The 27,719-nt window shown below is 39.2% G+C and overlaps 3 protein-coding genes across 4 annotated transcripts in view; 2 read left to right on the top strand and 1 right to left on the bottom strand.

Annotated features, from left to right (window-relative positions):
* The first annotated feature begins 2,602 nt into the window (after positions 1-2,602).
* Positions 2,603-10,095, top strand: taf5 (TAF5 RNA polymerase II, TATA box binding protein (TBP)-associated factor). The gene is made up of 11 exons (XM_077571756.1): positions 2,603-3,050; positions 3,392-3,623; positions 3,697-4,012; positions 4,284-4,447; positions 5,086-5,221; positions 5,321-5,441; positions 6,285-6,414; positions 6,540-6,704; positions 8,088-8,265; positions 8,338-8,515; positions 9,616-10,095. Exons 1-11 carry the CDS (start codon positions 2,642-2,644, stop codon positions 9,828-9,830), a joined length of 2,244 nt encoding a protein of 747 aa, XP_077427882.1. The 5' UTR covers positions 2,603-2,641; the 3' UTR covers positions 9,831-10,095.
* Positions 10,074-11,193, bottom strand: atp5md (ATP synthase membrane subunit k). Its single transcript, XM_077571759.1, has 4 exons — positions 11,106-11,193; positions 10,468-10,568; positions 10,285-10,375; positions 10,074-10,194 (listed from the first exon to the last, which is right to left on the bottom strand). The coding sequence occupies exons 2-3, from the start codon at positions 10,552-10,554 to the stop codon at positions 10,286-10,288; spliced, it is 177 nt and encodes a 58-aa protein (XP_077427885.1). The 5' UTR covers positions 10,555-10,568; positions 11,106-11,193; the 3' UTR covers positions 10,074-10,194; position 10,285.
* A 155-nt stretch (positions 11,194-11,348) lies between these two features.
* The window catches only part of pdcd11 (programmed cell death 11), a 24,363-nt gene continuing 7,992 nt past the window's right edge, over positions 11,349-27,719 (top strand). The window contains exons 1-23 of one of the 2 annotated variants that reach the window (XM_077570682.1): positions 11,349-11,386; positions 11,770-11,886; positions 12,055-12,198; positions 13,935-14,099; positions 14,217-14,378; positions 14,453-14,573; positions 14,681-14,856; positions 15,002-15,109; positions 16,037-16,249; positions 16,366-16,490; positions 16,566-16,626; positions 19,224-19,370; positions 19,470-19,721; positions 19,834-19,959; positions 20,769-20,963; positions 21,102-21,272; positions 21,379-21,592; positions 23,425-23,577; positions 24,797-24,909; positions 26,648-27,150; positions 27,263-27,325; positions 27,444-27,540; positions 27,627-27,716. In XM_077570682.1, the coding sequence (XP_077426808.1) occupies positions 11,788-11,886; positions 12,055-12,198; positions 13,935-14,099; positions 14,217-14,378; positions 14,453-14,573; positions 14,681-14,856; positions 15,002-15,109; positions 16,037-16,249; positions 16,366-16,490; positions 16,566-16,626; positions 19,224-19,370; positions 19,470-19,721; positions 19,834-19,959; positions 20,769-20,963; positions 21,102-21,272; positions 21,379-21,592; positions 23,425-23,577; positions 24,797-24,909; positions 26,648-27,150; positions 27,263-27,325; positions 27,444-27,540; positions 27,627-27,716 (3,498 nt within the window). In that variant the 5' untranslated portion in view covers positions 11,349-11,386; positions 11,770-11,787. Of the gene's footprint in view, positions 11,387-11,406; positions 11,887-12,054; positions 12,199-13,934; positions 14,100-14,216; positions 14,379-14,452; positions 14,574-14,680; positions 14,857-15,001; positions 15,110-16,036; positions 16,250-16,365; positions 16,491-16,565; positions 16,627-19,223; positions 19,371-19,469; positions 19,722-19,833; positions 19,960-20,768; positions 20,964-21,101; positions 21,273-21,378; positions 21,593-23,424; positions 23,578-24,796; positions 24,910-26,647; positions 27,151-27,262; positions 27,326-27,443; positions 27,541-27,626; positions 27,717-27,719 lie in introns of those variants that run through there. The other variant, XM_077570683.1, reaches the window with a different exon arrangement.

Below are 27,719 nucleotides of genomic sequence, written 5' to 3'. Positions count from 1 at the left end.
GAACTGGGGGTGGACCAGGGGTGAAGTGTAACTAAACTGCCCCCACCTGGTATGAAAAGGTACTTACAATAAAATGTACATACTGTACATTTCTCTAAAAAGTATTGGAATGGTAAGGTCAATTCATTTGTTTTCATTGTCTGCAGAAAGCTATTGAGTTAAAAAAAAGAAGAAGTTGTTAGTACACTTTTGAAGAGGAGCAAATGCTCATTGTGCACTCTCTGACAATGAGTGCGCTACATCTACAGTTGTGGATGTGAAATTACAGTTAATTCTGGAATGGCAAAAAATATATTAAAAAATCCCTAGTCTCCGCCCCCCCCCCCCCCCCCTCACCTGGCATCTCAATGTCCCCTCCAAAGGCCGATAAATGAAAACAGAAATAACCTGTGGGTTTCCCCTAAACTGCTTAATTGTAAGAATTATCCCAGTTAACAAAAGTCATATTTTACCAAGCTGTACTGTTGAGCTCATCTTACATCAATGTGCTGATCTGATCTGTATGTGGTGGCCTAAATATCTGTAATCGGGTTGTGGCAAACAGGGACAAAGCCTTTTGCCAGATTACTGTTGAGGGGAATTTGTTTTTAATGCATCACTGGCATCTGCACGCAACAGCCTTGATTCACGAGAGAAACCAACATGTTTAGGTTATCCACTGCACTGTAACACATTTCTGTAGAATCTACAGTAAAAAAAAATCACAGCATTTTCTTGTTTTTTTAATTGTACAGTATTTAACTGTATATAGCAATGCATTATGGGTAAAACAAAGTGCATTATGGGAAAAGCAAATTACAGTAATTTGCTGCATAATTAGTGGTAAAATACTGTACATTTTACAGCAACTATGTTTTGGCACATATATATGTGGATTACATGTAAATACTGTAAAGATTGTTTGATTTTGGCGGGTATCTCTATAGGAGAAGAAGCAAATAGCGGACCCTGTATTGTCACCAGAGCAAGGACAAGAGTTTATTATATTTTATTTACACATATTTTTAGCAGTGTGACGGAGCGCCTGTGACTGTCCGCTCGCTGCCCGTTGTTGGTGCCAAGGGTGCACACTCGACACCGAAGCACGACACATGACACGCACCGCAAACGCTCACCTGCATTCTGCCGGATCGTTGGACAATAAACACTGGACCAAACCGAAGCACTTCCGGGTTCCCACTTAGCGCTTTTGCCGCGCTTGAAGTGTCACATGGCTATGGACTATACCATAAAAGTAGTTTGGTTTATTATTTAATGAGGTTTTTTGTTGTTGAGAGATTAAGTTACGGATTGTGAATGGATGATTTTTGTTATGGTTATTATATGTTGCAGATATTATTTATTTACATGCTTTAGTTATTTTTGGTTACTTTTTGGTATTATACCCCATGATTGCCTAAACGGTTTGCCCGGAAGGAGGGGCTTAATTCATTTGTAGAGAGGGCTGAGTCAAGTGGGATGGCGAGTTACTGGCTACCACTGTAAATTGCAGAAAAGACCAAAGGGACTTGTAAATATTGTTGGGATTATTTTTGTACTGCAAATATTTTTTTCACATTTTTGATGCTGTGTTGGTGTAATTAAAAAACACCTCACTGAAGTTTTTCGACTGCACCATCATTTTTTCCCCTTTCCTGAAATGAACCCGGGACAACCAGTTTATCTTAAAAGCATGTATAAAACGCTGTGTGTGGCGTACGATTGTATCAATAAGTTTGCTCTAGATACACATTCCATTGGTAAGAATGTAATTAGAAATGCTTCTTTTTAAAGATGAAAGTCACCTGTCAGCATGGTCTGTCCAAAGGAGGGAGGGTGTAGGACCTATCTGAAGTTTGTCAATGTCATTTCTTTTTAAGCACGTCTGAATGTCCTTTTTTTAAAAGCACATTTCATATGGCAAGCATAAACTCAATGGGCTTTAACATAATAAGCAATATGTCAATGCATTAAAATTGCATATAGTAAACAAATAACCATGAGCGATGACACAAAAATAAAGTCCATCTGGAAAAAAATTAAGCAAATGAATCCTATTTGCACATCAATAATAGGAGACTGAGTGTGAAATGAAAATATTATTTGTTTATTAAATATGTAAACACATAACAGAAAATATTGTATGAGAAAGTTGGGGGGAAAAACACATTTAAAAGAAGAGAAAGCATATATGGTCATCATTAAGCACAGTTCACATGTTCAAAGGAGAATAGGTAGAAGTAAAAATTAAAAAAGGTTAAAGTACCCTGTGTTCCTTGTATATTTTGACTGTAATATCTAATCTGTAAATAACTTTAACCTCTGTATTACTTTAACTATGAATAGTAGATGTAGACTGTGAAATTTGTTCATTTAAGAGACTGTCATTATTTCTTACAGAAATCCTGGTATTAAATAACGCACTGGTAATAGTGTTGTATGTGAAAAACTGAAAACCACAGTGAAATTGTCAGTCAAAGTGGCAACGTAAAATGGCCGTCTCACTACGCCATTTTGGCCAAATCCCACGTTGTGGCACGTGACCACAACGGTGGCCTCTCGTAAATGACGTAACTCATAGATAGCAAATCAGACGACAGTATGCAGCACCACGAGGGCTTTACTTTTTTGTACCATTGCACATGCGCATTTCATTTCGAAAATGGCGGCCGTACAGGGCGCTATGGCCGACGCTGTTGAAATAAAGGATATTAAAGCAGAACCACCCGTTGATACTGTTTTAAACAACAATGCCAATGACGGAAGGGTACTTTCTACGTCGCCCGGGCCCGGTGTTTCGGTTGGAAGTAACAAACCCGCGACAGGAGCTCTGGAGGAGAAGCAGACATTACTGGCAATTCTGCAATTCCTTAAAAAGAACCAACTGTCCGAGTCTGTCGACATTTTGCGCCGTGAAGCTGGATTACCGCAGGAGTTGTTCGATTTGAAGGGTGATGATGCGTCCTCCGGTTCTGGAGGTGCACCAGGGACAGTGGAAGGAGGAGGTCTGGATGCAAACTCTCTTCTGAACCGAGTGACATCTTCCTCTGGAAACCAGGCGCCAGTCAAAGGTACGATATAAAACTTTGCTCATGAAGATTTTTTTTTTTTGCTAAACAGTAACAGATGTGATGTAATGTAAAATTGTTTTATATTTTTTAAAAGTTAAGACATTTGTAATTACAATTGACACCCCCCAGCCCCCACCCACCCCAATTTTCGTGTGTATGTGTGCAGTATTATTTTTTTTCTCCACACAGAGGATGTTTTGTTCCATTCGTTTGACTTTTTTTTTTGTAAAGCTCGTTCAAAGTGTGCGAAATGGTCACATTTGGCTTAACGATTTGGAAAAATAAAAAAATATCTAATTGCGAATCAAACTATTTTAACGAGATGCTAACTTGTGTTTCAGCTCCACCTGCAGAGGACCAGCCGGATGTAAGTGTGGTTTTGTCTGCTTACAGCCAGCAAGGAGACCCAGCTCTCTATGAGGTTTATTACAGCGGTTTAAAAAAGTTTATAGAAACAGTTTTGGACTGTCATCGAGCAGAACTGTCCCAGGTTTTCTACCCACTATTTGTGCACATGTACCTGGAACTGGTATACAACAACCATGAGAATGTGGCCAAGGCGTTCTTTGAAAAGTGAGTTTTTGTGATAAGATTGTCTTCCTCTGCTTGTTTGCCATTCCAATAACATGATGCCACTCCATCTCAGGTTTAGCGGGGATCAGGAGTGTTATTACAGAGAAGACCTCCAAGTGTTGTCTGGTTTGACAAAAAAGGAACACATGAGAGGCAACGAGACTCTGCTCGACTTTCGCACTAGCAAGTTTGTCCTGCGCATCTCTCGTGACTCGTACCAATTGCTCAAGAGGCACCTGCAAGAGCGCCAGAACAACCAGATCTGGAATATCATCCAGGAGCATCTCTACATTGACATCTTTGATGGCATGCCACGTAGCAAGAGCCAGATTGATGCCATGTCTGGTAGTCTGGCTGGAGAGGGCAAAAGAGAGGCCAATAAGGCAAAGGTTGGTGTGCTGGATGTAAAAAAAAAAACACAAGACAAACATTTAAATGATAATAGTACAATTATAAATAGCCACATAAATGTATATACTCTCCACCTAGTAAATAAATGGCCGAAAATCCTGAAAATAATACATAATGGGTTTACATGATGCACAATGAACATTAAATGACAAAATCTGGCGGGAAACTACAAACTACTGAAAAAAATTAGCTGAGCTTTTGTGACAGGCTGCCAACTCACAGGTGCCTCTTTCTTCCACCTCCTTCTAGGTTTATTATGGCTTGCTTAAGGAACCGGAAATTGAACTGCCACTTGATGATGAGGACGAGGAAGCGGAGAACGAGGAGGGTAAACCCAAGAAGAAGAAACCCAAGAAGGACAGCATGGGCTCTAAGAGCAAGAAGCAGGATCCCAATGCACCTTTACAAACAAGGTATAGATTTACATTTATCTGTGTTTTAAGGATAGATAGACAGATGCACTTTATTAACTCATTCACTGCCATTGACGTCTATAGATGTCAAAAATTAATTTTAACTATTTCCATTAGTTTACATTTTTTCCCCACTTTTGTTAACAAGAGTATGAAAACTTAAATGTTTTTTTATTGTACATTTAGAACAGATATAACATTTGTGATTAATCGTGAGTTAACTAGTGAAGTCATGCGATTAATTACAATTACAAACTTTAATCGCCTGAAGTCCCAAATTTTTAATAATGTTTTATTTTTTATTTTTTTATTCATTCACTGTCATTGATGGCTATAAACGTAAAAAAATCATTTAAACTATTTCTATTAGTTTAACATTTTTTTCCACTTTTGTTAACAAGAGTATGAAAACCTATCTTTTTTTTTTTTGTACATTTAGAACAGATATACAATGTGTGATTAATCGTGAGTTAACTAGCGAAGTAATGCGATTAATTACAATTAAAAAATAATAATCGCCTGTCGCCCCTAATTTTTAATAATATATTTTTTAAATGATTTTATGGCAGTGAATGAGTTAAACAGATTTTGGACTTTTGGCCTCATACATTTCCTGAAAACCGTGTTGTATTTCTCAGGATACCTCTTCCAGAACTAAAGGACTCAGACAAACTGGACAAGATCATGTACATGAAAGAGGCCACCAAAAGGATGCGATTGGGGCGAGATAACCTCCCTTCCGTTTGCTTCTACTCTTTTCTCAATGCATACCAGGTCTGAACCATGACTACTCACTTTTCAATTGGGGTTATAGTCAGGTAAATGTGAACTAAATTGTTAAATCCTTTTTATTTTTTTTCATGTTTCCCATAGGGTTTAACTGCTGTGGACTTCACAGATGACTCCAGTTTAATTGCAGGAGGCTTTGCCGATTCCTCAGTCAGAGTGTGGAGTGTCACTCTGAAAAAATTACGCAAAGTCAAGTCAGCAGCAGGTACAGCAGCAATCGAATTTGCCTCCACCAAGGCCTAAAAACAATTTGGCTTGTAGAGCTGAGCACTTCCGTTAATCATCTATTCTCATCAATGACGATGCCCACCTTTCGCCAAGTGCTTCCGTATATTCGGCGAATGCTTTATGACGCGAAGCCTCGCAAAAATACACGGAATGAAAGAGAGACTACCGTAAACGTACTTCAATCGGGGCTCAGTCCGTGTATTTTTTTTTCGAGGCTTTGCGTCATTATGCACTCACCGAAATGTGGGTGTTGTCATCAACGGGAAGTGATGATTAACGGAAATGTCCAGCGCTAATTGCTTGTATTGTGAATACAGGCAACCGATTAACCGCGTAACACGATACAGGCAAGTGAAGCGCTTCCTAGCAATACGCCAAACAAAATTCTATTATTAAAATTATCATTATTTTCTACCGAAACAAGACCACGACAATGTTGAGGCAGTTTTAATACTGCAAATATTGTGACATCTGTAATTAGCCTTTTTTTTTCTTTTCTTCTCATCATCATCATCTAGCGAACCAGGTATGGGTGGTTCTCAGAAAGTTTGGTCAAGGAGTGTGATATGGTAGCCCCAAAATAAACTTCAGAAATCATATGCATTATACTATAGACTTATTATTTTAAAGAATTTTTGGGCTGACTTCCCTTTTAAAAAAAAAAGTTTTGTTAATTACAAATAGAGTATTTGTTGCCATTTTCCATGAAGTGATGCAATGTGTGGATTTTTTTTAACCTCCCACTAATGATTGTTGTCATCAAGCAGTATTTTGTGCTAAAGGAGCTAACTTAGTGTTGTTTCTCTCTCTCTCACTAAAGACTTAAATCTGATTGATAAAGAGTCAGATGATGTGCTGGAGAGGATCATGGACGAAAAAACAGCGAGTGAGTCCAAGCTCCTGTACGGACACAGTGGTCCTGTTTATGGTATCAGCTTCAGTCCAGACAGGTAAAAAGCAAATGTCCTCCACCTAGTTGCTGCCTGGATCACATGCTGTCCTCAATGATTTGCTTCAGCACAAAACCCATGAACAGTATTATGACCAATGTAGTGAAAACCGACATGCTCTTTAGGAACTACCTGCTTTCGAGCTCTGAAGATGGCACAGTGAGGCTGTGGAGTCTCCAAACTTTTACCTGTCTGGTGGGATACAAAGGCCACAACTACCCTGTGTGGGACACCCAGTTTTCTCCTCATGGGTACTATTTTGTCTCCGGTGGACATGACAGAGTGGCTCGGTAAGAATTGTGGACGCTTGTTGCCTCACCAATTTTGAAGACCAACCCTGTTTGTGTGACACTTTGGCCTCGTTTCCACCGCCGGTATCTACTCTACTCTACTCTACTCTACTCTGCAAAAGCCCTGTCTCCACCAACAAATCTACCCGGTTCTACTCTACTCTACTCGCTTTTTCTGGTACCTGCTCCTTTGCGGTTGTAAAAAAAAAAAAAAAAAAGTAGCCCAGTTCTAAAACATGACGTAATTATTTTGGAGGACAATGATTGGTTCGAGACATGTCGTCATCAACGTGCAGCTGCGCAAACCACCACCCCGGGAAAACAGCTGCCATTAACGATGAAGAGAGGACAACAATGGCTTCCAAACAGATTAATGCTTGGACTTTGAGGAGGTGCAAACCTTTTTAATTTCCTGCAAACATTTGCTGCAATATTCATTCGATATCTTCAGGCTGAAATAAATAGGCACAAATCATTGTTTGCGCTCTTTATTGTTTTTGCCTGTGTATGCAGTGCATGTTAGCTGCGGTCGCTTTAGCATGACATCACTGGCGAGGTGAGGAGGGGCTCCCGGGTGGTGGCCGGGACAGCAGAGATGCACTGCTTTTTGTTGTAGAGCAGAGCAGAGTAGGGGAGATACCGTCGGTGGAAACGAGGCTTTTGAAGCAAGTGCAAAGACCCACATTATGTACTTGAAAAATAACCAAACTCTGTCTATAGTGATACATACACTGTTAGTACGCTGGAATAATCCAGAGGTGAAATTATGTACTATAGTATCATTTTACATCACATCTTACATTTCCTCAGAAATATTATAGTGTATGTGGAAAAATGTGACGTTTTATTCATATACAATATACTTGATAAAACATTAAGAAACTGATATCTGCTTACCATATATGATCAGATTTAAGAGAAACATTGAATTTTGTGACAAGGCATTTTTCATTTTATGTCATCAAAAATCCTATTCCATGCAGTAATTCAACTAATTAGAATTAGGGCTGAGCGATTAATCAATTCTATCAAAAGTTTGAGTTATCATTGTTTCTTAAAGTTGCTTCCGTAGTTTACAGCACATTACTGCCAATATAGTGAAGCAGTGTTATCAACGTAACAATTTGCTTGCTATAGTTAGCGACTTTTCTTACACCACTGGCAATTTAATTTTTTATTTAAAAAAAAAAAAAAGACTAGCGAGTTTAATTTGCGCTAAAAAACAAACATGAACTGAATCAGTTTGATAGTTTTCCATATGATAAGAATGCAGCCCGGAAAGCCACTCACAATGTCGATCGTGCAGAACATTGCCAAAGACATGGTGCCCACAAGGTGAACAAACGATCTCTCGATCTTGTCTAATATCTCCCGCGCCTTCAGTCTATGGGTTACAGATCACTATCAGCCTCTGCGGATGTTCGCTGGTCACCTGGCAGACATCACTTGCACCCGCTTCCACCCCAACTCTAATTATGTGGCCACGGGGTCATCTGACCGTACGATCCGCCTGTGGGATGTCCTGAATGGGAACTGTGTTCGCATCTTTACTGGTCACAAGGTAAAAATGTAACATTCTTCTTACATTGCGGCGCCGAAGAGAGGTCTAACATCTTTGCACCGCATCTTCTAGGGTCCAATCCACACTCTGTCATTCTCTCCCAACGGGAAGTTTTTGGCTTCGGGGGCCACTGACGGCAGAGTTCTTCTTTGGGATATTGGTCATGGACTCATGATTGGAGAGCTCAAAGGCCATACAGACACCATCTACTCGCTCAAGTTCAGCAGGGATGGTGAAATTCTTGCCTCTGGTGCGTGCTTCACTGTAGTTGTGCTATAAAATGCTCCATCCAGCCAATCTAAAAGGCTTGGTATAGTTGATGCTGATTTAGTATCATGTCGAGCAGAGGTCCCCAACCCTGGTCCTCAGGGACCGGTATCCAGCCTGTTTTCCATGCCTCCCACAGCCAACACAGGTGGAGATCGTTATCAGCCTTCTCCAGAGATCGCTGATTAGCTGATGATATGAATCACCTGTGCTGGCTGTGGGAGGCATGGAAAACAGGCTGGATACCGGTCCCTGAGGACCAGGGTTGGGGACCTCTGATGTAGAGCTTCAACTCAATATGTAAATTATTTTTTATTTAATGGATAAATCAGATTAGTTTTATTTTCTATACCTTTATTCAAAAGCAGGGCATTTGAAATTGATAATGCGGAAAAGGCACAATACTGATTTGTTTCGTAACAATCAGAAAATAGGCAAAAATGTTGGCCATTGTTTCCCAAAGTAAAAGCATGTTTGCAAATGATTCATTTGATTCAACACAAAGATAATCAGTCTGCTTTCATGGAGGACTACAGAAATGTGGTAATCACAGTTGAGAGGCTGAATTACCAAGAATTTGGACAATGAAAAAAGTCTAAATAATTAATGATCAAAAATTTATTAATTTGATCATTAATTAGTTGTCAATTACTCATTGCACCTCTACTGTAGTTGTGTAATGCATCTGCAAACAGGTGGGCAAAAGCTCATCTGTGAGGAGTGGAGGGTCACGGTGTGAGTCACTCTAGGGACAAAAAGATTAATACAAAAAAAAAGGCTACTAGACTCATTGAGGAATGTCTGTTGATTTGCCCTTGAGCAAAGCAACAACCCCTTCATAGGTCAAGAGGTGCAGCACTGTTTTCACGCCACTTTCACTCAGACACCTCTCCTTCCATTCCAATATGTGTGCCACAATATACAGTGCAGTGCAAAGTGAATTACCAATTAAGAGACGTGTACAGTAAAATATAAATTAAATGTAATGATTTAGGGCTCAACAACCTGTTCAGGGATGAAACAAGTTTGTATATTGATATGTGTGTAATACACATAGCTATTTAAGTATCTTGTGTCTCCCAGGCTCGATGGATAACACAGTTCGCCTGTGGGATGCCGCTAAAGCATTTGATGATTTGGAGACTGACGACTTCACTGCAACTACAGGACACATTCATTTACAAGATAATTCACAGGAGCTTCTGCTTGGCTGCTACACGACTAAATCCTCACCTGTCCTACACCTCCACTTCACCCGTAGAAATCTGCTCTTGGCAGCAGGCGGCTACAATCCATAAGAACCTCTACTGAATTGAACTTGAATTAGTTTTGATATTTTTGTTAAAAGATCTATTGATGAATGATGCATTTCATGTTCTGCAATTCTTACACTTGACCGTGATGTAGGACTAAATGTGTTGTCCTAATAGGGTGCAATTATAACTGATAACCATGTTAGAAATAATTACAAGTACAGCTCAACATGCGGCTGTCACTTTTGTATTATAGTGTTTTTATAGATAATCATGTAAATAAAAGTGTTTTTTATGTTTTGGTCATAAATGGTCTTTATTGTTAACACATGGAAACCAAACGGTCATTATATTCCTAGCACATCCAGCTGCCATCTCCACTCCCAGCAAGCCAAAATCAATTGTACAACTGCAAAGGAGAGAAGCACAAAACAGTTCACTGACGTAAAATGTCTTAGTACAATGTTAGAAAAAAAAAAAGAAGGTACTGCATACTTACGTTACTTCTCAGTAACTGCAGCTTGTTTCTTGGGCTTCAATTTGAAGAAGAGGACAATTGCTGCTATGCTGGCATATGTGGCCAAAACACACTATGAAAGAATTTAGTCATGAAACTAATGCATATTCATATTATATAAATGAGTTATATAATACAGAATGTATAAAGCTAGCGTTGACTTACATTTCTCCTGCCTACCAGGGTGAATGAGTTGAAATGCCTTGCAAACCCAGTGAACTGGTGCTGGGTTCCTGCGTCATGACCTCCCATGATGATTAGTGAACCTATAGCAGAATTGGTCAATAAATTCATCATTCATCAATGTTGCACTTGATCGAACACAAGTAGAAATTTCAAAATGTTTTAGGAGTAAAATATAGATTTTAACTTGTAATGGTTTATTATTGGACAGTACACATAGAACGATATGTGCAAGAGGCTACTATAGAATTCCAGCACCTAACTTGCAGCTGTCGCATGTCACCTCAACTTGATTCGTGTCAAAAACATGAATTCATGCAATGTAATATCATCACTGAGTTAATTTTACGCCTAATTTATACTTTATTTTCTTGCGGGTGAAAGATTGCAACCGCAGCCCATCTAGTCTGACATTGACGGGTTGGTTACTCTCGCTTGTTAGCATACAAAGCTAACAGAGTCGTTTACACAGCATTATTGTTTGCTAGCGAATGCGTCAACGCCAAACACTTTGTATATGTTAAAGGTAACATGGAAATGTACGCATTTAAAATGATACTGTAGCAGCTATCAATGCCAATTCCAAAGTAAGCAACGACTGAATCTAATTGTATTCTTACCTGGAGTACAAGACCCTTGACGAGAACTTGAGAGGATGATCGTGCCCTTCAACGGAGGCCTCGCTGCTAGAATTGAAAGGAAGTCCCGCCTACTTTAAGTTTGTTGAGTTATTTGACACTATTGGTCTAAAATATCAACGTCCCGAAGACTATCATCAAATGCGATCACTGATTGGGCAAGTGAAATGTCAATAATTTTGTACTTTTTGTGATTCGCCACACTGAGCTCTGCCCAAATACATTTTTCTTCCGGGTCATTGATATGGCGTGCTGAACTACATGTGAGTTTGTAAACCTCCAAACGGCGTTTTACTTTAAGCAAACGTGGCTTGTCCACATTTATGATTACATTTCAATTCACACGTGATGCTTTTAGATACTATAGCCACTTGTAATGTTCAATCTAATACTGGTTAATATTTTCCACGCGTTTACCCTATTAGCACGTAGCGTGTCTGTAGTACACTTAAAGCTAACACGCCGGCTAGTATGAAACCCATAGAAATTGTTTTTTTAGAAGTGCCTACATACGTTGTTCACATTTTTTACCCAGTTGGATTCTCATTTTAAACGGAGACGTTTTGAAGAGACATCAATTCGTCTTTGTAAGACCAGGTTTGGAATTGCAAGTTTTGTTATGATGTGCTGATTATTTTTTTCGTAGACAACTGAAAAATAAAGCATGGCATCAGCGGAGGAAGACTTCCCTCGAGGTGGGACAGTTAAGAAGGCTTGTGAAAGTCAAATATCGGTGCGGACTGAAGTGGACAATCTTTTTGAGGTATTGTTGATCTCCTTTATTGCTTTCATAACTGGCATGTCGTGCAAAACACTCCAAAATCCTCACGAATCGTGATTTGAGTTTACTTTCTTTTTAAATTATTCTACTCTCTTGCTTTTTGGACTAGCTTCCCTTGCTCCAAGTTGTTGTTATTGTTTTTTTCTTCAGTCAAATGAAAAAGAAGACTCTAAGAAGAGAAAGTTGGGTTTTAAAGATGACAAGAATGTCAAGAAGCAGAAGACCACTGGGAAGAATGAAGATCCCCTCACTCTCAATGCATCTGCAAAGTCTGTAGAAATATTACATTTCAAGGTAAAAACACAATTAACGAAAGCCACACACACACATAGTATAATTTGATAAAAGTAAATAAGAAATTCTAAAGGATTACATAATATAGTTCATGGATGTCAAACTGAAGGTCTGCAGGCCAGATGTGGACCTTCAAATCATTTTATGTGGCCTGTGAAATCGTGCCACCATTTTTGAAAATTAGCCATGTAAATGATAATAACCGAATGCAGGGGCAATTATTTGATTATGGAAGAGCAACTGTTAAGGTTCTCTCATGAAATATATTATTTAAGAAATAAGAAATGTAACTGCCTCATGCCCTAGACCAGAGGTGGGCATCGAGGGCCGGAGTCCTGCAGGTTTTGCGTGTTGCCCTTCTCCAACACAGCTGATATATTATCAGCTCATCAGCAAGCTCTGCATAAGCCTGATAACGATCCTGTTGATTGGAATCAGCTTGTGTTGGAAGTGAGAAACCTACAAAACCTGCAGGACTCCGGCCCTCGAGGACCGAGATTGCCCACCTCTGCCCTAGACACAAACCTCGTCTGTAAACAAATACAGTTCAGCTCAGCCCAATTTCCACGTTTCCAGTGACTTGTAAAAATCAGTGACCAAAAAGTTAATGGTGTTATTGTTTTTTTTATTCAATTCACACTGTTCAAAAATATTGTTTACTTGAAAGAAGACACCATTTATTTTTTTAAATAATTTTTTTAAGCTGGGTATTATACACATAAAGTCAATCGGGCTGCTTTTGTCACGATTTTGCCCCTTCCCGACCAAGGACGCCAAACACCCGACAATCTTATGTCGTATTGCCTTATAAGATTATCCTTATGTGTGAGGCGTGTATGTATATGTAGTGGATTCGTCCTGATAGTAGGGTCCAAAACCAGTCGGAGCCGACGACAACCTTAAATAATGAATGTGTTCAATATTTATGACGAAAAATCTTCAGGGGTGTGGGGGAAGCCGTGGACTCCTGAGCGAGTTGTCTCCGCAGACTGTGACGTGATGCAATGTAGCCAATAAAATAAGTTTTTAGACTGATGAACGAGGAATCGCCGGTAAATAAAAACGAATTATCCTACCTAATGTTCATCAATTTTTATGAATCGCTTCCTCCCTCACTCAGGTCGTGGGTGCGCTGGAGGCAAACCCAGCCGTCTTCGGGCAGTAGGTGGCCTCCCTGATGTCGCTTTTGTATACATGTGGTTTCCCCAAGATGCAGGAATTATTTTCCAAAGCAATTATTTTCTTGCTCTCATCTCTAGTCCTCTTTGTAAACATTCGGCAAACATCCGCGCATACATAGAATTGCCTGGTCGTCTTCGTGTTTGAAGTGTATGTATGTATGATCACGTAAGAGCTTTACCTCGAAGGACTGGATTCTTGACCAGTGGTGGAATCGAATCTTTATATGTGTTGTGTTGAGATTATCTGAGCACGCCACACATAATACGACCAAAACTGTTGAATGCCCAATTTCTTAACTTTGTGTGGGGTCTGCCAAAGGTAAAAAAAAATTTTTTAAAACTTAAAAAAATCCTTGTGTGTACCAGGTTTGAAAAAGAAGTGTGATTTCATTCATAAGCTGTTCGTTTTTCATTTCGTGACCCAAACCACAAACTCAAAACCAAAGTACATACAGTTTTTTTGGGTATACTAGTTTTACCTCTAGCGATGATAAATTTAACTGTATGGTTTCAGGGTTATGAAAATATATTTAATTTTGTGTTATTTCTTCGCAGCATTTGAAGGAAGGCATGTTGATGCTGGGCTGTGTGAAAGAAGTTTCAGACTTTGATGTGACTGTCAGTCTGCCTTGTGGTCTGCAAGGTTTTCTCAGTATCAGGAACATCTGTGACTCGTACACTAAGCTGCTCACTGAACAACTGGATTCAGCTGACATGGGGGTATGTTTACATTATTGTTGTGACCAGTTTGTCCAACTAGGTAAAATCATGTGCTATGGATTCAACTGACAGAGTTGGAACTGTATGTGTGTTTCCCCCCTCTCCTCCATTTGACAGGACATTTATGCTTTGCCACAACTCTTCTATTCTGGCATGATGTTGAGATGTGTGATTGCCAAGTTGGACAATGCCAAAGGAGGCGGCATCAGCATCCAGCTCTCAGTCAATCCAAAGCTTGTCAACAAAGCTCTCACATCAAATGCTCTTAAAGCTGGCATGGTAAGTAAGAAGTCACCACCTTTCACAGAATTCTTTCCTCACCACTCAACACTTGTCACCGCTTGTTGTCTCAGGTGTTGAGTGGATGCATTGAAAGCCTTGAAGATCATGGCTGCTTAATTGACGTTGGTATCAAGGGAACCAAGGCCTTCCTGCCCAAGAAAGCTGGCAAAGATAAACCGAACAGTAACAATGGTATTGCAAATATGAATTGTTTTAGTATTCCCGTTTCATTTGCAAGTCTTTTTTAAAGTCATCATTGTGACAATAGTTTTTTCTTCTACTTGTGCGTCACTGTCCAGAGCTGAAAGTGGGCCAGTATGTGGCTTGTCAAATCAAAGAAGTGAAGAATGATGGACGTTTATTGCAACTCTCTGCCAACCCATCAGCTGTCAATCAAGCTTGTGCGGAATCTCAACAAGGATGGACCTTGACTAACCTTCTTCCGGGACTTCTTGTTAAAGCAACAATCAGAAAAGTAGGGACAATGTTAATGTTTTCGCCAATGTTTATTCTATAGAGTGTCAAAATTCTGTTCAGGTTACACACCCCTATTAATATGTGTGCTATACACAAATTCATGACTATGTACAATGCCGAAATCAATCGAGCCTGTGTTGCAGGTGACCAAACACGGATTGTTCCTGGACTTCCTGTCCTCCTTCAGTGGTCAAGTTGACTTCCTTCACTTGGAGCCAGAGATGGCTGACAGTTACACTGAGGGAAGCAAGGTAATGTCTACCATGAGAAAAATAATATGTGAAAATACTAACAGTTTTTATGACAATGCAGTATTTATTTCTAGAAGAAATTTACACTGTTGTCTCAGCTAGTGGCAAACCTCCATGTTTTTGCCCAGTTTGGAAGAGACTTTAAATCAGTTTAGAATAAAGATATTTGTATGTCCCAATATTTTTTTTAGTAAAAACTAAATAAATGTTATTTTAGTTAAGGAAAGCCAACAAAATAAAAAAATAAAATAGAAACAACATTTTCGTTAGCAAAATAAAATGGAAATGAAAATGTTTTTAAAAAATGAAAATAACTGGGGCTATGTTTTACGAGAATTACACAAACAGAACTTCTTGGCTGGTCTTCTCCTATGTGTGGGGCAGTCGTCCTGGAAGCCTCTTAGGCCGGCCCGGGTGACTGTGGCGCTCTTCGCTTTTTGTGGGGCATGCCGTGGCGTGGTCGGTCTGGGTGGGTGTCTCTGGAATGAAACCGCTCCCTGTGGTCGTGGGTCGTCATCCTTCTGTGTGGATGAGCTCCTCCTGAGTGCCTTTCCTCGCATGGTTTCGCTGTGCCTTGCAATGTTTTTTTTTTGTTTTTTTCCCGTGTGTGTGGATATGATCATGGGAATGTTGGGGGGATGGGTGGGTTTTATTTATATTTCACTATAGAAGTTTTAATTGTTCAGCACCCTGAGTTGCATTTTAATGTATGAAAGGTGCTATACAAATAAAGTTTTGATTTACTGATTTAATACTTTGATACTAACAAACCCGCTCCCTAAACGAATTAAAACTAACTCAATTTAAAAAAACAAAACTCCAAAATGAAATAAAAAACAACTATAATGACAATTCCTAAACTATTATAACCCTGCTATGTTAACATTTTTGTACCATTTGTGTTGTTTATTTGCATCCTATGTGTAGGTTCTGGCCCGTATGCTGTACATAGAGCCAGCCACCCGTTTGGTAGGGTTAAGCTTGCGTGGGTACATGGTCCAACCAAAGACAAGCATCAATACCATACCTACCTGCGGTGACCGCATCGGTGAGGTGGTCGAGGACTGCAAGATAACCGCTATGCACCATAAGTCTGGAGCTATTTTGGAACTGCCTGACAGCACCCAAGTATTTGTACATGTAAGTAGCAAAAATGATTCAATTACCTTACCATACAGTATGTTTTTGGGTTAGACAAAATAATAATAATAAACTCTGCTGAGTTTGCTGATACATTTTGTTGTTCTTTCTGATAGAGGAACCACCTAAAGGAGCAACAGGAGCCATCTAATGAGAACAAAGTACTAGCCTTACCCAATCACACTTGCAGGATAATTGACTTCAGCCCCATTGACCAAATATATCATGCAAGTCTACGCAGGTATGTGGAATCTTTTGTCTTTTTTGTCATTCCCTCTTGTCGGTCGACATCCAACTAATTTCAACTGACTTTCAGGACTGTGATTAAAGAACCCTTCTTTCGATACCGTGATCTTCGGGTCGGTCAGATTGTAGAGGTATGTGCTGAGACTTTAATGCAATATGTATGTATTGTTACCAAATATGAAACTATGCAGTACTTACTTGACAAGCTGGCAGAATAGCGTCTAGTAGGGGTGCAGTGAATAGAAAAAAAAAGCTCGGTTCGGCACATACCGTAATTTTGAGCCATGGATTGGATGATTTCCCCCCCCCCCCCCCAAAAAAAAGGACAAGACCAATATAACTTCATCCCCATTCATTTTCTATATCATTTTTGCCATTATTAAATAAAATTCAACAAATGTTGTGTTATAGTAGTGAGGTATGGCAACATTTTACTTCATTTCATGATGCAAAGGGTTCCGCTTTGGCATGGAAGTACCTAAAGCCCATATATCAGAGAGCGGCGCAGGCTTGCAAGGGAGCATGCGCGGCCGTGCTTTGTTGGCAGGCTTCATTCAATGTTGCAACACGTTGCAAAGACACTTGCCACAGTCTCTCAAACCCTCTTTATGCTCTCAAACTGATTTTCTTGTCTCTGTTCAACATTTGTTGGCGACAAAATTTTTTGAGAGTGTCTGGCAAGTGTCTTTGCAACATTTTGCAACACTGAAGGAAGCCTGCCGAAAAAGCAACACTTGCTATGTCCGCGTACCCTCGCAAGCCTGAACCGCTCGGTGAAATACAGGCTTTTAAAGATCATAAAAAAAATTTTTTTTTCCAAGACACAAGTGAGATCACACTTTGTACCTAAAGTACACACTTTTTTTTAAACGACTGCTGGTTGTGCTTAAAGGGATGCTTGACTCATTGCGCAATTTTTAGCAGTAAGAAGATATTTTGTCCGTAATTAATGTGATAACTTAATTATTTTTCATGAAGTATTATTACCTTTTAAAATTTTGCCACTGGCTGTCAACTGAAGATGACATCACCCATGCTCAGGAATCAGGTAATGACTAATCATGGCTCAGTTAGCAAACGTCACATGACCAAACCCAGAAAACGTGTGAGCCTTGTTTGGTTGTTGCGTAATTCCTCAGCACGCGTGATGTCATCTTCAGTCGAATTCGTTGTCAGTGTACATATTTGGGGTCAAGCAGTTTTCCCATTTCCATGACAATTTGAGGTAAAATGCAATTGTTTGGAAAAAAAATGCATGCCAAAAACGCAGTCTATTCACAACTGAATATAAATTTAACATATAAAGTGTTGATAGATGTGACGGATTATAATTTAATTCAGTTTCAAAATAGGATTATTATTAATTACTAGGTATAGGCATTAGGCATAGGTTATTATTTCATTATTGGACTCAATGGTATCTTAATGAAAACTGTCTTCTGTATAGCATATTGGTAGCTGCTCTTTTGGTTGAATAGCAATTTACTTTAGTCACAAATGAAAAATGTTTGAAACTTAGAGGCAAGTCTGAACCCATGTATTTCAATTTAAAAATATTTAAAGAATATTTACATAAAAAAATAGCCGTTATATTACTTTAAAAAAAAGTGGATCGGTAGGGGTACATGACTTTACAAAAGTAGTCATTCTGACAAAATGCTTTTGCAGCCGAAATTTTTTATGAAGATACGTGGGAAAAGTACTGGCCCATACAATACTACAGTATGTAACATATGAATACAGTATACTAGACTATGATATAATGTTAAGAATACAATATGAATATGTGATGTGTTTTCACAAAATCAGGCATGTATTATGGAGATGAGATTTGAGTAAATGACAAAAATGTCAGTTTTGAGATTTCTCCAAAAATAACATCCTTAAGGTATCTATTTTCATTTCCCAGCAGCAGAAAAGTTTAAATTGTAGTAGAAAGAAGTTTATAAAAAATAAGCAATTAGTAAGTAATGTACATCGTAATTAGGGTGTGTTTTAGCCGCGCTGCTAGCTGGCACATCCCTGGCACCTGCTCCAAAAAGAACCGCGGAGTTCCTTGCCTCTAACGTTACTTTACAAATGTTTTTCATTAATAGACATGATACTCAATCAAATTCAAAATACACCATACATAATGTGAGCGAATGTTGTCATACTGGCAAATGTTTATCCAGACAGAGCGATCTTCAGTTGCAGGATCTTTCTCTCACAAGCCTATTTCTCCTTTAAATTTAATGTATTTGTGCATTAAAGCAAAATATGTTGCAAAACAATGAGAGAATTATACGCTCCTACATGCGAGTGCCTTCTCCCTCCACACACTATAGTACAGCGAGTCATGTTGAAATGGAATGAAATGAATGAATGAAATGACATCATACTTAAGAATGAATCCCACAACTCTTCTTTGATCAAACACAGAAAAAAACTTGGGTCTGAAAGTTACCTACAATTTTAGAGAATCATTATGCCAGTAAGACTTGCATTAAAAAAAAAAAATACCGGTATATTTAGGTTTGAAAATTGTATTCATGTGGAAGTGCTGATACTGGTAATGCACAATCTTGACACAGACAGTAGAGTGCTTTTATTTGAAGAAAAAAAAGAAATACGTTTTTATCGGTGACATGCTCTTTGGTATAACTTGAATATACTGTACTTGAATAAGCATATCCAGTTTTTTTTTTTTTTTTGTCTAACCATTTCTTAAATGTCTCTCCATTAAAAGGGCAAAGTGTCTGTCCTGATTAATAGTGGCATGGTGGTGCAGTTGTCTAGCCACATTCGCGGGCTGGTGCCTCGTACCCACCTATCGGACATCATCTTAAATCACCCTGAGAAGAAGTATGCAGAGGGCATGAAAGTGACGTGCCGGGTCAGTCCATTTTGCAAATTGATGTCGCTAAACTTCCTGTTAATTTGATGTCATCTTTCAAAAATCATATTTGTTTCATTCCGCTCATTATGTCCTCAGGTGCTGTCAGTGGATGCAGACAAGAAAGACCTCTATTTGACCCGAAAGAAGACCCTCATAGAAAGCTCGCTGCCCTTATTCTGTACCTACGCAGATGCCCGTCCTGGACGAGAGTCCCACGGTTACATTGTCTGTATCAAAAACTTTGGCTGCATCGTTCGATTCTACGACGACGTTAAGGGCCTGGTGCCAGTCCACGAACTCAGCTCTGAAGTAATCCTCAACCCTGAGGAAGTCTTCTATGTTGGTCAGGTGAGTACACATTAGCTGCTGTCCCGCTCTATTTCAGCAAGCCACATACATGTTACAATACCTTGAAACTGTTTTAAATTGTGAAGGAAATGCTTATGGTTCCTTTTAAAAGGTGCTGAGGGCAAGGGTTCTTGAGTGTTACCCAGAGAAGAAAAGGATGGTGCTGTCTTTTAAACGTACAACGGCGGGAGACACAGAAGAAACAGCAAAGGTCCAATTTGACTGCGAGGTGGGAAAGGTATGTTAAAGACAAAACCGCTATTAGGGATGTTGCGATTTATAATTCTGATTTACTTCCCCCGAAAAATCAGTGTAGATTTTTTTTCTGCAATTCTTCATTCTACGCTATTGCGGCGTTCTAGTTCTGTGTTGGACCTTAGATTGTATATGAAGTCCAGCATGTAATATGAAGTAAAATAGTTGTATTTATATTGCCAAGTTGCTAAACAAATGTAGCTGCCTCCAGGAACATACTGGTATGTTGCCATCTGAACAAGTGGAATGATACAAATTTCGCTACGAGCAATTTACTGGTAATCAAATGCTGCTCAAAGTCAGAGCTTCTGTAATACTCTGTTGATGGTTCTAAAAAAAACCCCAACCAGTCGTGCATCAAACTTGTTATAATTTCATGACATTATTTGTCAAAAATGTTTTGCTTAATAATCTGCCAAAAGATTGTGTACTCTTGGGACAGTCAAATTACTCTCAAAGAATCAAGATTGTGTGACAATATTAACTCGCAGAGCATTCAAATGCAGCAGGAAACTAAAACATAATGTAAGCTTGGCTTTCTATTGTCTCTGAAGCAGTAAACTTATTTTAAATAGTTCACTGTCTTCTCACTAACTCCACTTGCATGGCTACTATTATGAGCTGTCTTTTATACTTCTGGTTACTATTGTGCTTGTACGGAGGAAGAAATATATTTATTTCTAATGTGATTAATGAGTTAAATATTCTAAAAAATAAAATCAATGACCAAAGTAATGGCTATTACAGCCATATTTCCTGTTTAATGGTGTGTGCTTGCTGTTAATGTTGTAGAGACTGGAAGCCAAAGTGCTTAAGAAGTCAGCCAGTGGTGTGGAAGTGTCCATTCTTCCCCATGACGTTCGTGCCCTCCTACCTACCATGCACCTCTCGGATGTCGTACCCAACTGCTCTCTGCTTTGGGAGGCCCTGCAGGAGGGAGACATCACTTCAAACCTCGCCTGCGTTCTCCAGAATGGCAACAAAATTGTATCCTAGGAACTAAGAAAATGTAACCTCAGCCAGACTTTGACTAGTATTTATTGTAGGTACTGTATATGTTATACATGCCTTTTTTTTTTTTATCTGCCAAGAGTTGTCTTTGTTTTCCTTAAGTTTCTCGCTTAGACTGTCACCAAGAAGCCAACAGTGATCTGGTCACTGGAGGAAGGAGTGGCTGCTAAGGATTTCTCAGAGATCACAGTTGGAATGCAGATGATTGGCTGGGTCAAGAACATCATGGCCTATGGTGTCTTTGTTGAGTTCCCATACGGCCTTGTTGGTCTCGCACCAATGACTGTGAGTGATGGGTTGTTGTCAGCGGGGAGTTATTTATTTATGTGTTTTTTTAACGTAAGACTATCTGTGTTGTTCCAACTTTATTTTCCTGTCTTTACACTTACAGGCCATATCTGATAAGTTCATTGCTGATACAACAAAAACCTTCCAAGTGGGCCAGACAGTTGTTGCTAAGGTGACTGATTTGGAAGAGGAGAAGAAGCGCTTCCTGGTCACACTGAAAATTTCTCAGGTCACTGTGTCAGAGGAATCTGCCCAGACTAGGCTTATTCATGCTGTGCAAGAGAGAAGAGCTGTAACCGAAAGGATTGCTATGAAAGGTGGGATGTTTTTTCTTTATTTACTTATACCCATATCCCACTGAGTTGCGAATGTTGAATTTGCCAACTATGCGGTTGCCGTCTGTCATTTTCCTACATTTTTGCGACATTTGAGACAAAGTGCAAACTAACCTGAAATTTCAGTCAAATTGACCGACACAATGGATGAAAATAATTATTTTTCGTTTTGTTTTAGTAGATGTAATTATTGGACATTTTTTATCCACTCCGCATCATCTTACCGTGACGTTTTGCACGCACGCAACACGGCCCTGTTCATTTTGGACTTGTTTCCTGGTCTGTTGCGCTATAAAAATGTGAATGGTGTTGTCAAGTGCTGCCATAATTTAGATAGCACTCCTACCCATCTCAAACTCATAGGCTGCAGTTCGATGATCAACTTCGTAGTCGTATCATCGGATTTGCGGTTGCATGTTTTGGACACTCGGGTGAAGAGAGGGGCGGAGCTGTCAACTGATCACCACCTGGTGGTGTGTTGGCTCCGATTGTGGAGGAAGATGCCTGTCAGACCTGGCAGACCCAAACGTATTGTGAGGGTTTTGTGAATGATGTAATGTTTTGTACGAGGCCAGCATTACAATGTGAATAATAATACTTTTTTTTTTTTTTAATGTGTTTCATTCAAATATTTTCAGACTATGATTAGCACGTCTGTACATGTACCCATAGATTTTGGTGACGATCAGCCACGGTTTTCATTCATATGCTACCATAATGGATCGGTTGCACACAGTATACGGTTTGGCTGTCTTTGCCAGTAACTTCTGCAACAAATCTCTCTTCTTTTTTTCTGTATACAGTTTAGCTGTCTTTGCCAGTAACTTCTGCAACAAATCTTTTTTTTTCTTTTTTAAAATTCTTTCTGAAATGAACAATGCACACAAACATGTCTCAGCAATGACATGACAAAGCTGTCCAATATGACAGCATACTTGGTGTATGTCATCATGATGATACTTAATGGACTTTAACATTTTCAAAAAGTCCACTGCCATTGATATTTTCATGTTCATATAATATATCCCACTGGCCGGCTGCAATATCTTGTGGCGTTTTGAAGGAATTTTCATTGGCTTGCCTGTGCTTGCTGCCCGTGGTGGGCACATTAGAGCACTTGTCAAACATTAGATACAAACTAGAAAACATGTTCAACACATGTGTCGAACCTAGCTTTTTGTTTTTCGTTTTCAAATTTTGATTTCCATGTGCCGCTCCAAGCAGAGCCGCACTCCTCCAAACGCATGCTCCTTTGCTGACACAGCTTGACAGATTACGAACAAATGCACAAGTTGCCAAAACAATGGATTCGCACGGCCATTTTTACCATGTTCAAAATGTCCATGCAAGAATGCCGACAACGGTAACTAATTGCGATCACAAATGTGACGCAAATGCGACCTATTTCTAACCCTGACGAAACATTCGGCAACGTTCGCAGCTCAGTTAACTATGTTAAGCAAATCTTGTGAAATGTACAGCCTTGTGTCTGTGAAAGTAAGCCTGCAATGCATTTGATTGTCCATAAACCAAATCAGAAAATATTATAACACATACAGCGAAAGGTATTGTATTAACAAACGCTTTACTAGACACAATATCCTCTTTTTCATTCTGAATTAACTGGAAGGTTGGCCAGAATATTGGTGGGGTTATGATGAACTTTGATCAATGGCCAAACTTTAATTTTGAAAGCAACTTTAAAGGGGTCACTAATAATGACCTTATCATGAACTTTTGTTTACTTTTTTGATCCGATTGTTGTTATGAAATCTCTGTTAAATGTCTTACCTCTCATCTCTGTTGTTCTCCAGAAACCGGGGAACTTTACCAGCAGCTAGCTGCTCTGACTGTTGGCCAGAGGCTGAAGTTGGTTGTGGACACAGTGAAGAATGGCGATGGCGCCAACTTTAAGTCAGATGAATTGGTTGGAGCCAACATACAGGCCAACAAACACCATGTGATGGGTATGATTTCAAGTTTTGTTTTTTGAAACTGTATGACAGATGTCCTGTGATAAATCCATCTTGCACTTCAGACAAAAGGCTGTTTTAGTGCCATATTTTTTCTCGCACTTTTTTCATGGTTTGGCTGCCTGGTCTTGTAACTTTGACTTGTATATTTTCAAATAAGAGCTCGGACTGGCACCCCAAATCCCTGTTCCCTAGGGTGTGTTTGGAAATTCACTCTCACACCCTTACACCACTCTTTAAGAGTGGGTTTATTTGGAAAAACGCTGAGCTGTCTATGCATTGTTCACTCCGACCATTCAGGAAATAAGAGTGTTGTTCAAATGTGCCATTTAGTTATTTAGATTTCCCCCAAAAAGGAGTGCCAAAGCCCAGTGTGTCAGGCAGTACAGATAGAAAGAGTTCACGTATGAGCTGCTGATAGATTTGTAGCATACGCTGCGTTTGAAAAGTAATAGGAGGGAAGCGCGCTCTTCCTTTCTGAAAACACACATTCTCAGAGTAGTTATGTAATAACATAAACGCACACTGCATTGATGGCAGTAAACAAGGGCAAACTTACTACGGAAAGTTGTCTTTTTAGTTTAAAATGGCTTACCTTAACTAGAATATAGTATAATCCTGGTTGGTTGGTTATTGTGCCTTTTGCTGCTGTAAATTGTACATTTTGTTTGATTTTATTTGACAGGGTACAGTGCAATTAAAAAAAGACACTTATAAATTCATGAGTTAAAAAAGACAGAATTATCCAAAAGGCTATTTTCCATCTGTAGTACCCTGGCCATGATGTGAAAAAAAAAAGCAGTAAAATACAAAAATATGATTACAGTATAGACACAATTAATAAAAACATAGAATTGGACTAAACAGGTCCTGACACACTAAGACGACAACACAACTTTGCTGTTAAGAATAAGAAACCATACAGTATATTACAAATGCACATAACAGCACAACCAATTCAGTGTATTTTAGTGTTGGCAAGTATATGTATCAACAAGCCACTTTTTCAAATGTTTAGTAAAAACCTTATGTTTTGGCCGCATACTAGCGGCGCTAGCAAAACTGTGACACATTGGTTGCAATGATGACTACTATTTCATCCATTTCTTCTCTTGTTTCCAATGCATGGGTTTTAAAATAAATGTTTTAAAATGTTGAAAACGGCAAAGAAAAACTTTGATACATTTTGATAATCTCTCACTCTTTGTAACAGGGCATCAACTGACCCCAGGACAAAAGGCTACGGCAGTTGTTCTTTATGTTGACATCTTCTCTACTACTGTCCATGTGTCCCTCCTTTCCAAGTTGCTTTACAGAAAGAAAATGGTAAGTTACTTTGTTTTACCTTAATTTACTTATTATTACAGTACATACTGAAGAGCAAAAAATCTGGATGCATTTATACAATGTATTCCAGAAGACAATGTCTCCTCTTTCACGTGAGGCTCTGCCCTAAGGGGGCTTAATCTTTAGCATCGCCTGTTGGATGCACTTTAATTGACCTTTTCACAAAAGAACCAAGGTTCACGTTTCTGGTTCTGACATATTTTTCTGGAGACTTACAATGGAAATTAAAGTACTAGAGCATTTTAGTGAGTGTTGGAGCAGTACAAGCTCGATATCTTCCAGATCGAGGCAAAGGGGTCTACAATATGCAGTGGAAAGGTACATTCATGATATTAAAATATGCAGAAAAGCGGACTTCACAATTATCAAGGATAAAGCATATCAGTCTCAAGCTAAGTTTGAAGTAACTAAGTAAACAACTGCATATCTCTCTCAGCGTGGAAATTGTCATCCCGCAAAATAATTCCCAGTTTTAAACAATGTACCTGTAAACTGATTACGTGTTTGTTAGATTTTTCTGTACAGTCTAACATAACGGTTGTTTCCTCTGAGATTGCCACGGGCCACACAAAATGCTATGCGAAAGAGGAAAACAAAACAAGTTCAAAGTTCCTGATACAATGCCTTGGAGACATTTAACAGGCACTGAGGTCATACTCTAAACACTGTTTAATCCTTCAAAGACACTAGGGAAAGACCGATTATCGGCTGTGCCGTTTTCAGCATTTTGTCGAATATCGGCATCGGCCATTTTGAAGAATCATACGGCCGATAATAGTTCCCTGAAGTTAATACTTCTTTTAAATGGATCTAATTATTGACATTTTCAGAGATGCTGCTGACCATGGGAACTCTATGCACCTTCTGTTTTTGTTTGAAAGTAAAACTAAGATAAGTCAAATTTTAATATTTCAGATATTTTTAAATTTTGGACAACTTTATTTACTGTTAGAAAACAATAGGGAGCTATTTACTTAAGTTTTTTATTTAACTTTTGAAGACTTGCTACTGCCCCTTGGAGATATCTGAACTTTTTGTTAGATTTTTAAAACAAAGATGTCTCTTGATTAATATATTTTACAAACCTTAAAAATTGTTCAATAAACATATGCTTGAAAAAAAAAAAAAATAAGAGTTGGAGTTTGTATTATTATTATTTTTTTAATTTATGCCAGTATTTTCCCTTTAGTGAAAATGAATATCGGCTCCAAATAGCGGTTATTGGCGTCCTTCACTACTAATAATCGGTATCGGCCCTGAAAAAAACATATCGGTCTATCTCTAGAAGACACTTTGCTTTTGTCTTTGGTAAAGAAAAGAATAGGACTCAACCTTTTTTTCCCTCCCCCACGTGACAAACTCCTGGGATACCTCCAATTGTGTTCAATTTACATAATCCTCCATTCCTGAGGCACATCGCTTCACCATTTTGCATGTTGTAGGTCCCCAGTTTGTTGGAATTTTTTTGGGAAAGGTTTTCTTGATCAATGTTACAATGAAAGTCCATGGGCCAGACACATGCTTGACGAACCTTGACCGTTTGGGGGCGTGGTTTGCTGAAGGTCAATTGTCTAAAAAACAAAAACGTAAAAAAATCATTTGTTTTGACTGCTTTCTTCTATTGATGATTATACGGAGATAAAACATATGTATTAAGCATTGTTTTCTAATGTGGACTTATCATCTCCTCTGTGTGTGTGTGTGTGTGTGTGTATAGCTGACAGAAGAGAGCAAGTATGATGCAATTTTGCAGCACATCGAAAAAGAGCTAGCCATCATCTCGGTGGAAGGCACCGCTCAGCTGACTGTTATTCACACACGAAACTATTTGAATGAGGTCATCATATCAGAGTCGGACAAACTGAAGGAGGGAATGTTTTTGGCCGTTGAGGTTGTTGAACCCAGCTGCGAGCAACTACAAGGGCTCCCTTTAGTGTCATGGAAGCGTACGCTACACAGAAAACTGCGCACCATTTTAGAAAAACGGATGGACTCTGGCACTGGTTACCACCTTGGAGAAATTGTGCAGGGCAAAGTACGGACAGTGAAGCCTACCAACATTCAGGTGACACTAGAGGATGGAGCCACGGGCTATGTGCATGTTTCTGAGCTGATGGAGCCTACAGAAGTTTCACCAGGATCCTTCCCCACATCGTCACTTCAAGTGGGCAATGTGGTCACCGCCAGGGTCATTGGAGAACGAGAATTCAACAGTTACGGGTGACTGCTGCTTATTTTGTGCTCCTCATTATTCTGATGATCTGAAATTGTTCAAATATGTATTTAGAAGTCTCTTTTTCAGAATTATGAATGATCTGTTTGTTTTATTTAGAGCTTTACGTGTTTCCAGTCCAAGATTAACATACACCGTCCCTGCGCTCACACTAATCCCCAGGTAAATGGCTGACCATTACTATTTTCATAGCTTCATAATTGGTTGGATGTTTTTATTTCTTGTGTTTTTTTCCATCCCAGTCGTTCACATGTTACCGCTACGCAATTTTTCTCCATAGCAAACTGGATGAGAAATTTGAACTCAAGCCAGTTGCAGCTGAAGAGAAACTGAGCAGTTACAAGAGTGGAGAGGAAATTACCTGTTTTGTTTCTAAGGTAGTTAAGGCTGAAGTTGTGCATCTGACATACTCCTACTGCAAATCTGAGCAGAGGTTTGTGAATGAGTTTGTGATTGTCTGCAGTTTCATCGAGACTGGAAGCAATTGGAGGTCACGTCCAATGATTTTGTCTCCGGGACAGTGGAACTGCTGGCTATGATTACTGATCCAAAAGTA

This window comes from Vanacampus margaritifer, chromosome 7, assembly GCF_051991255.1.
Source record: "Vanacampus margaritifer isolate UIUO_Vmar chromosome 7, RoL_Vmar_1.0, whole genome shotgun sequence".
NCBI lineage: Eukaryota > Metazoa > Chordata > Actinopteri > Syngnathiformes > Syngnathidae > Vanacampus > Vanacampus margaritifer.
This window is presented reverse-complemented; position numbering and strand designations above follow the sequence as displayed.

Coding starts and splice junctions, on each gene's coding strand:
- taf5 (XM_077571756.1), top strand. CDS start 2,642: ATGGCGGCCGTACAGGGCGCTATGGCCGACGCTGTTGAAATAAAGGAT. Junction 3,624..3,696: donor GCCAAGGCGTTCTTTGAAAA/GTGAGTTTTTGT, acceptor ACTCCATCTCAG/GTTTAGCGGGGATCAGGAGT. Junction 8,516..9,615: donor TGGTGAAATTCTTGCCTCTG/GTGCGTGCTTCA, acceptor TGTGTCTCCCAG/GCTCGATGGATAACACAGTT.
- atp5md (XM_077571759.1), bottom strand. CDS start 10,554: ATGGGAGGTCATGACGCAGGAACCCAGCACCAGTTCACTGGGTTTGCA. Junction 10,376..10,467: donor CCCTGGTAGGCAGGAGAAAT/GTAAGTCAACGC, acceptor ATTCTTTCATAG/TGTGTTTTGGCCACATATGC.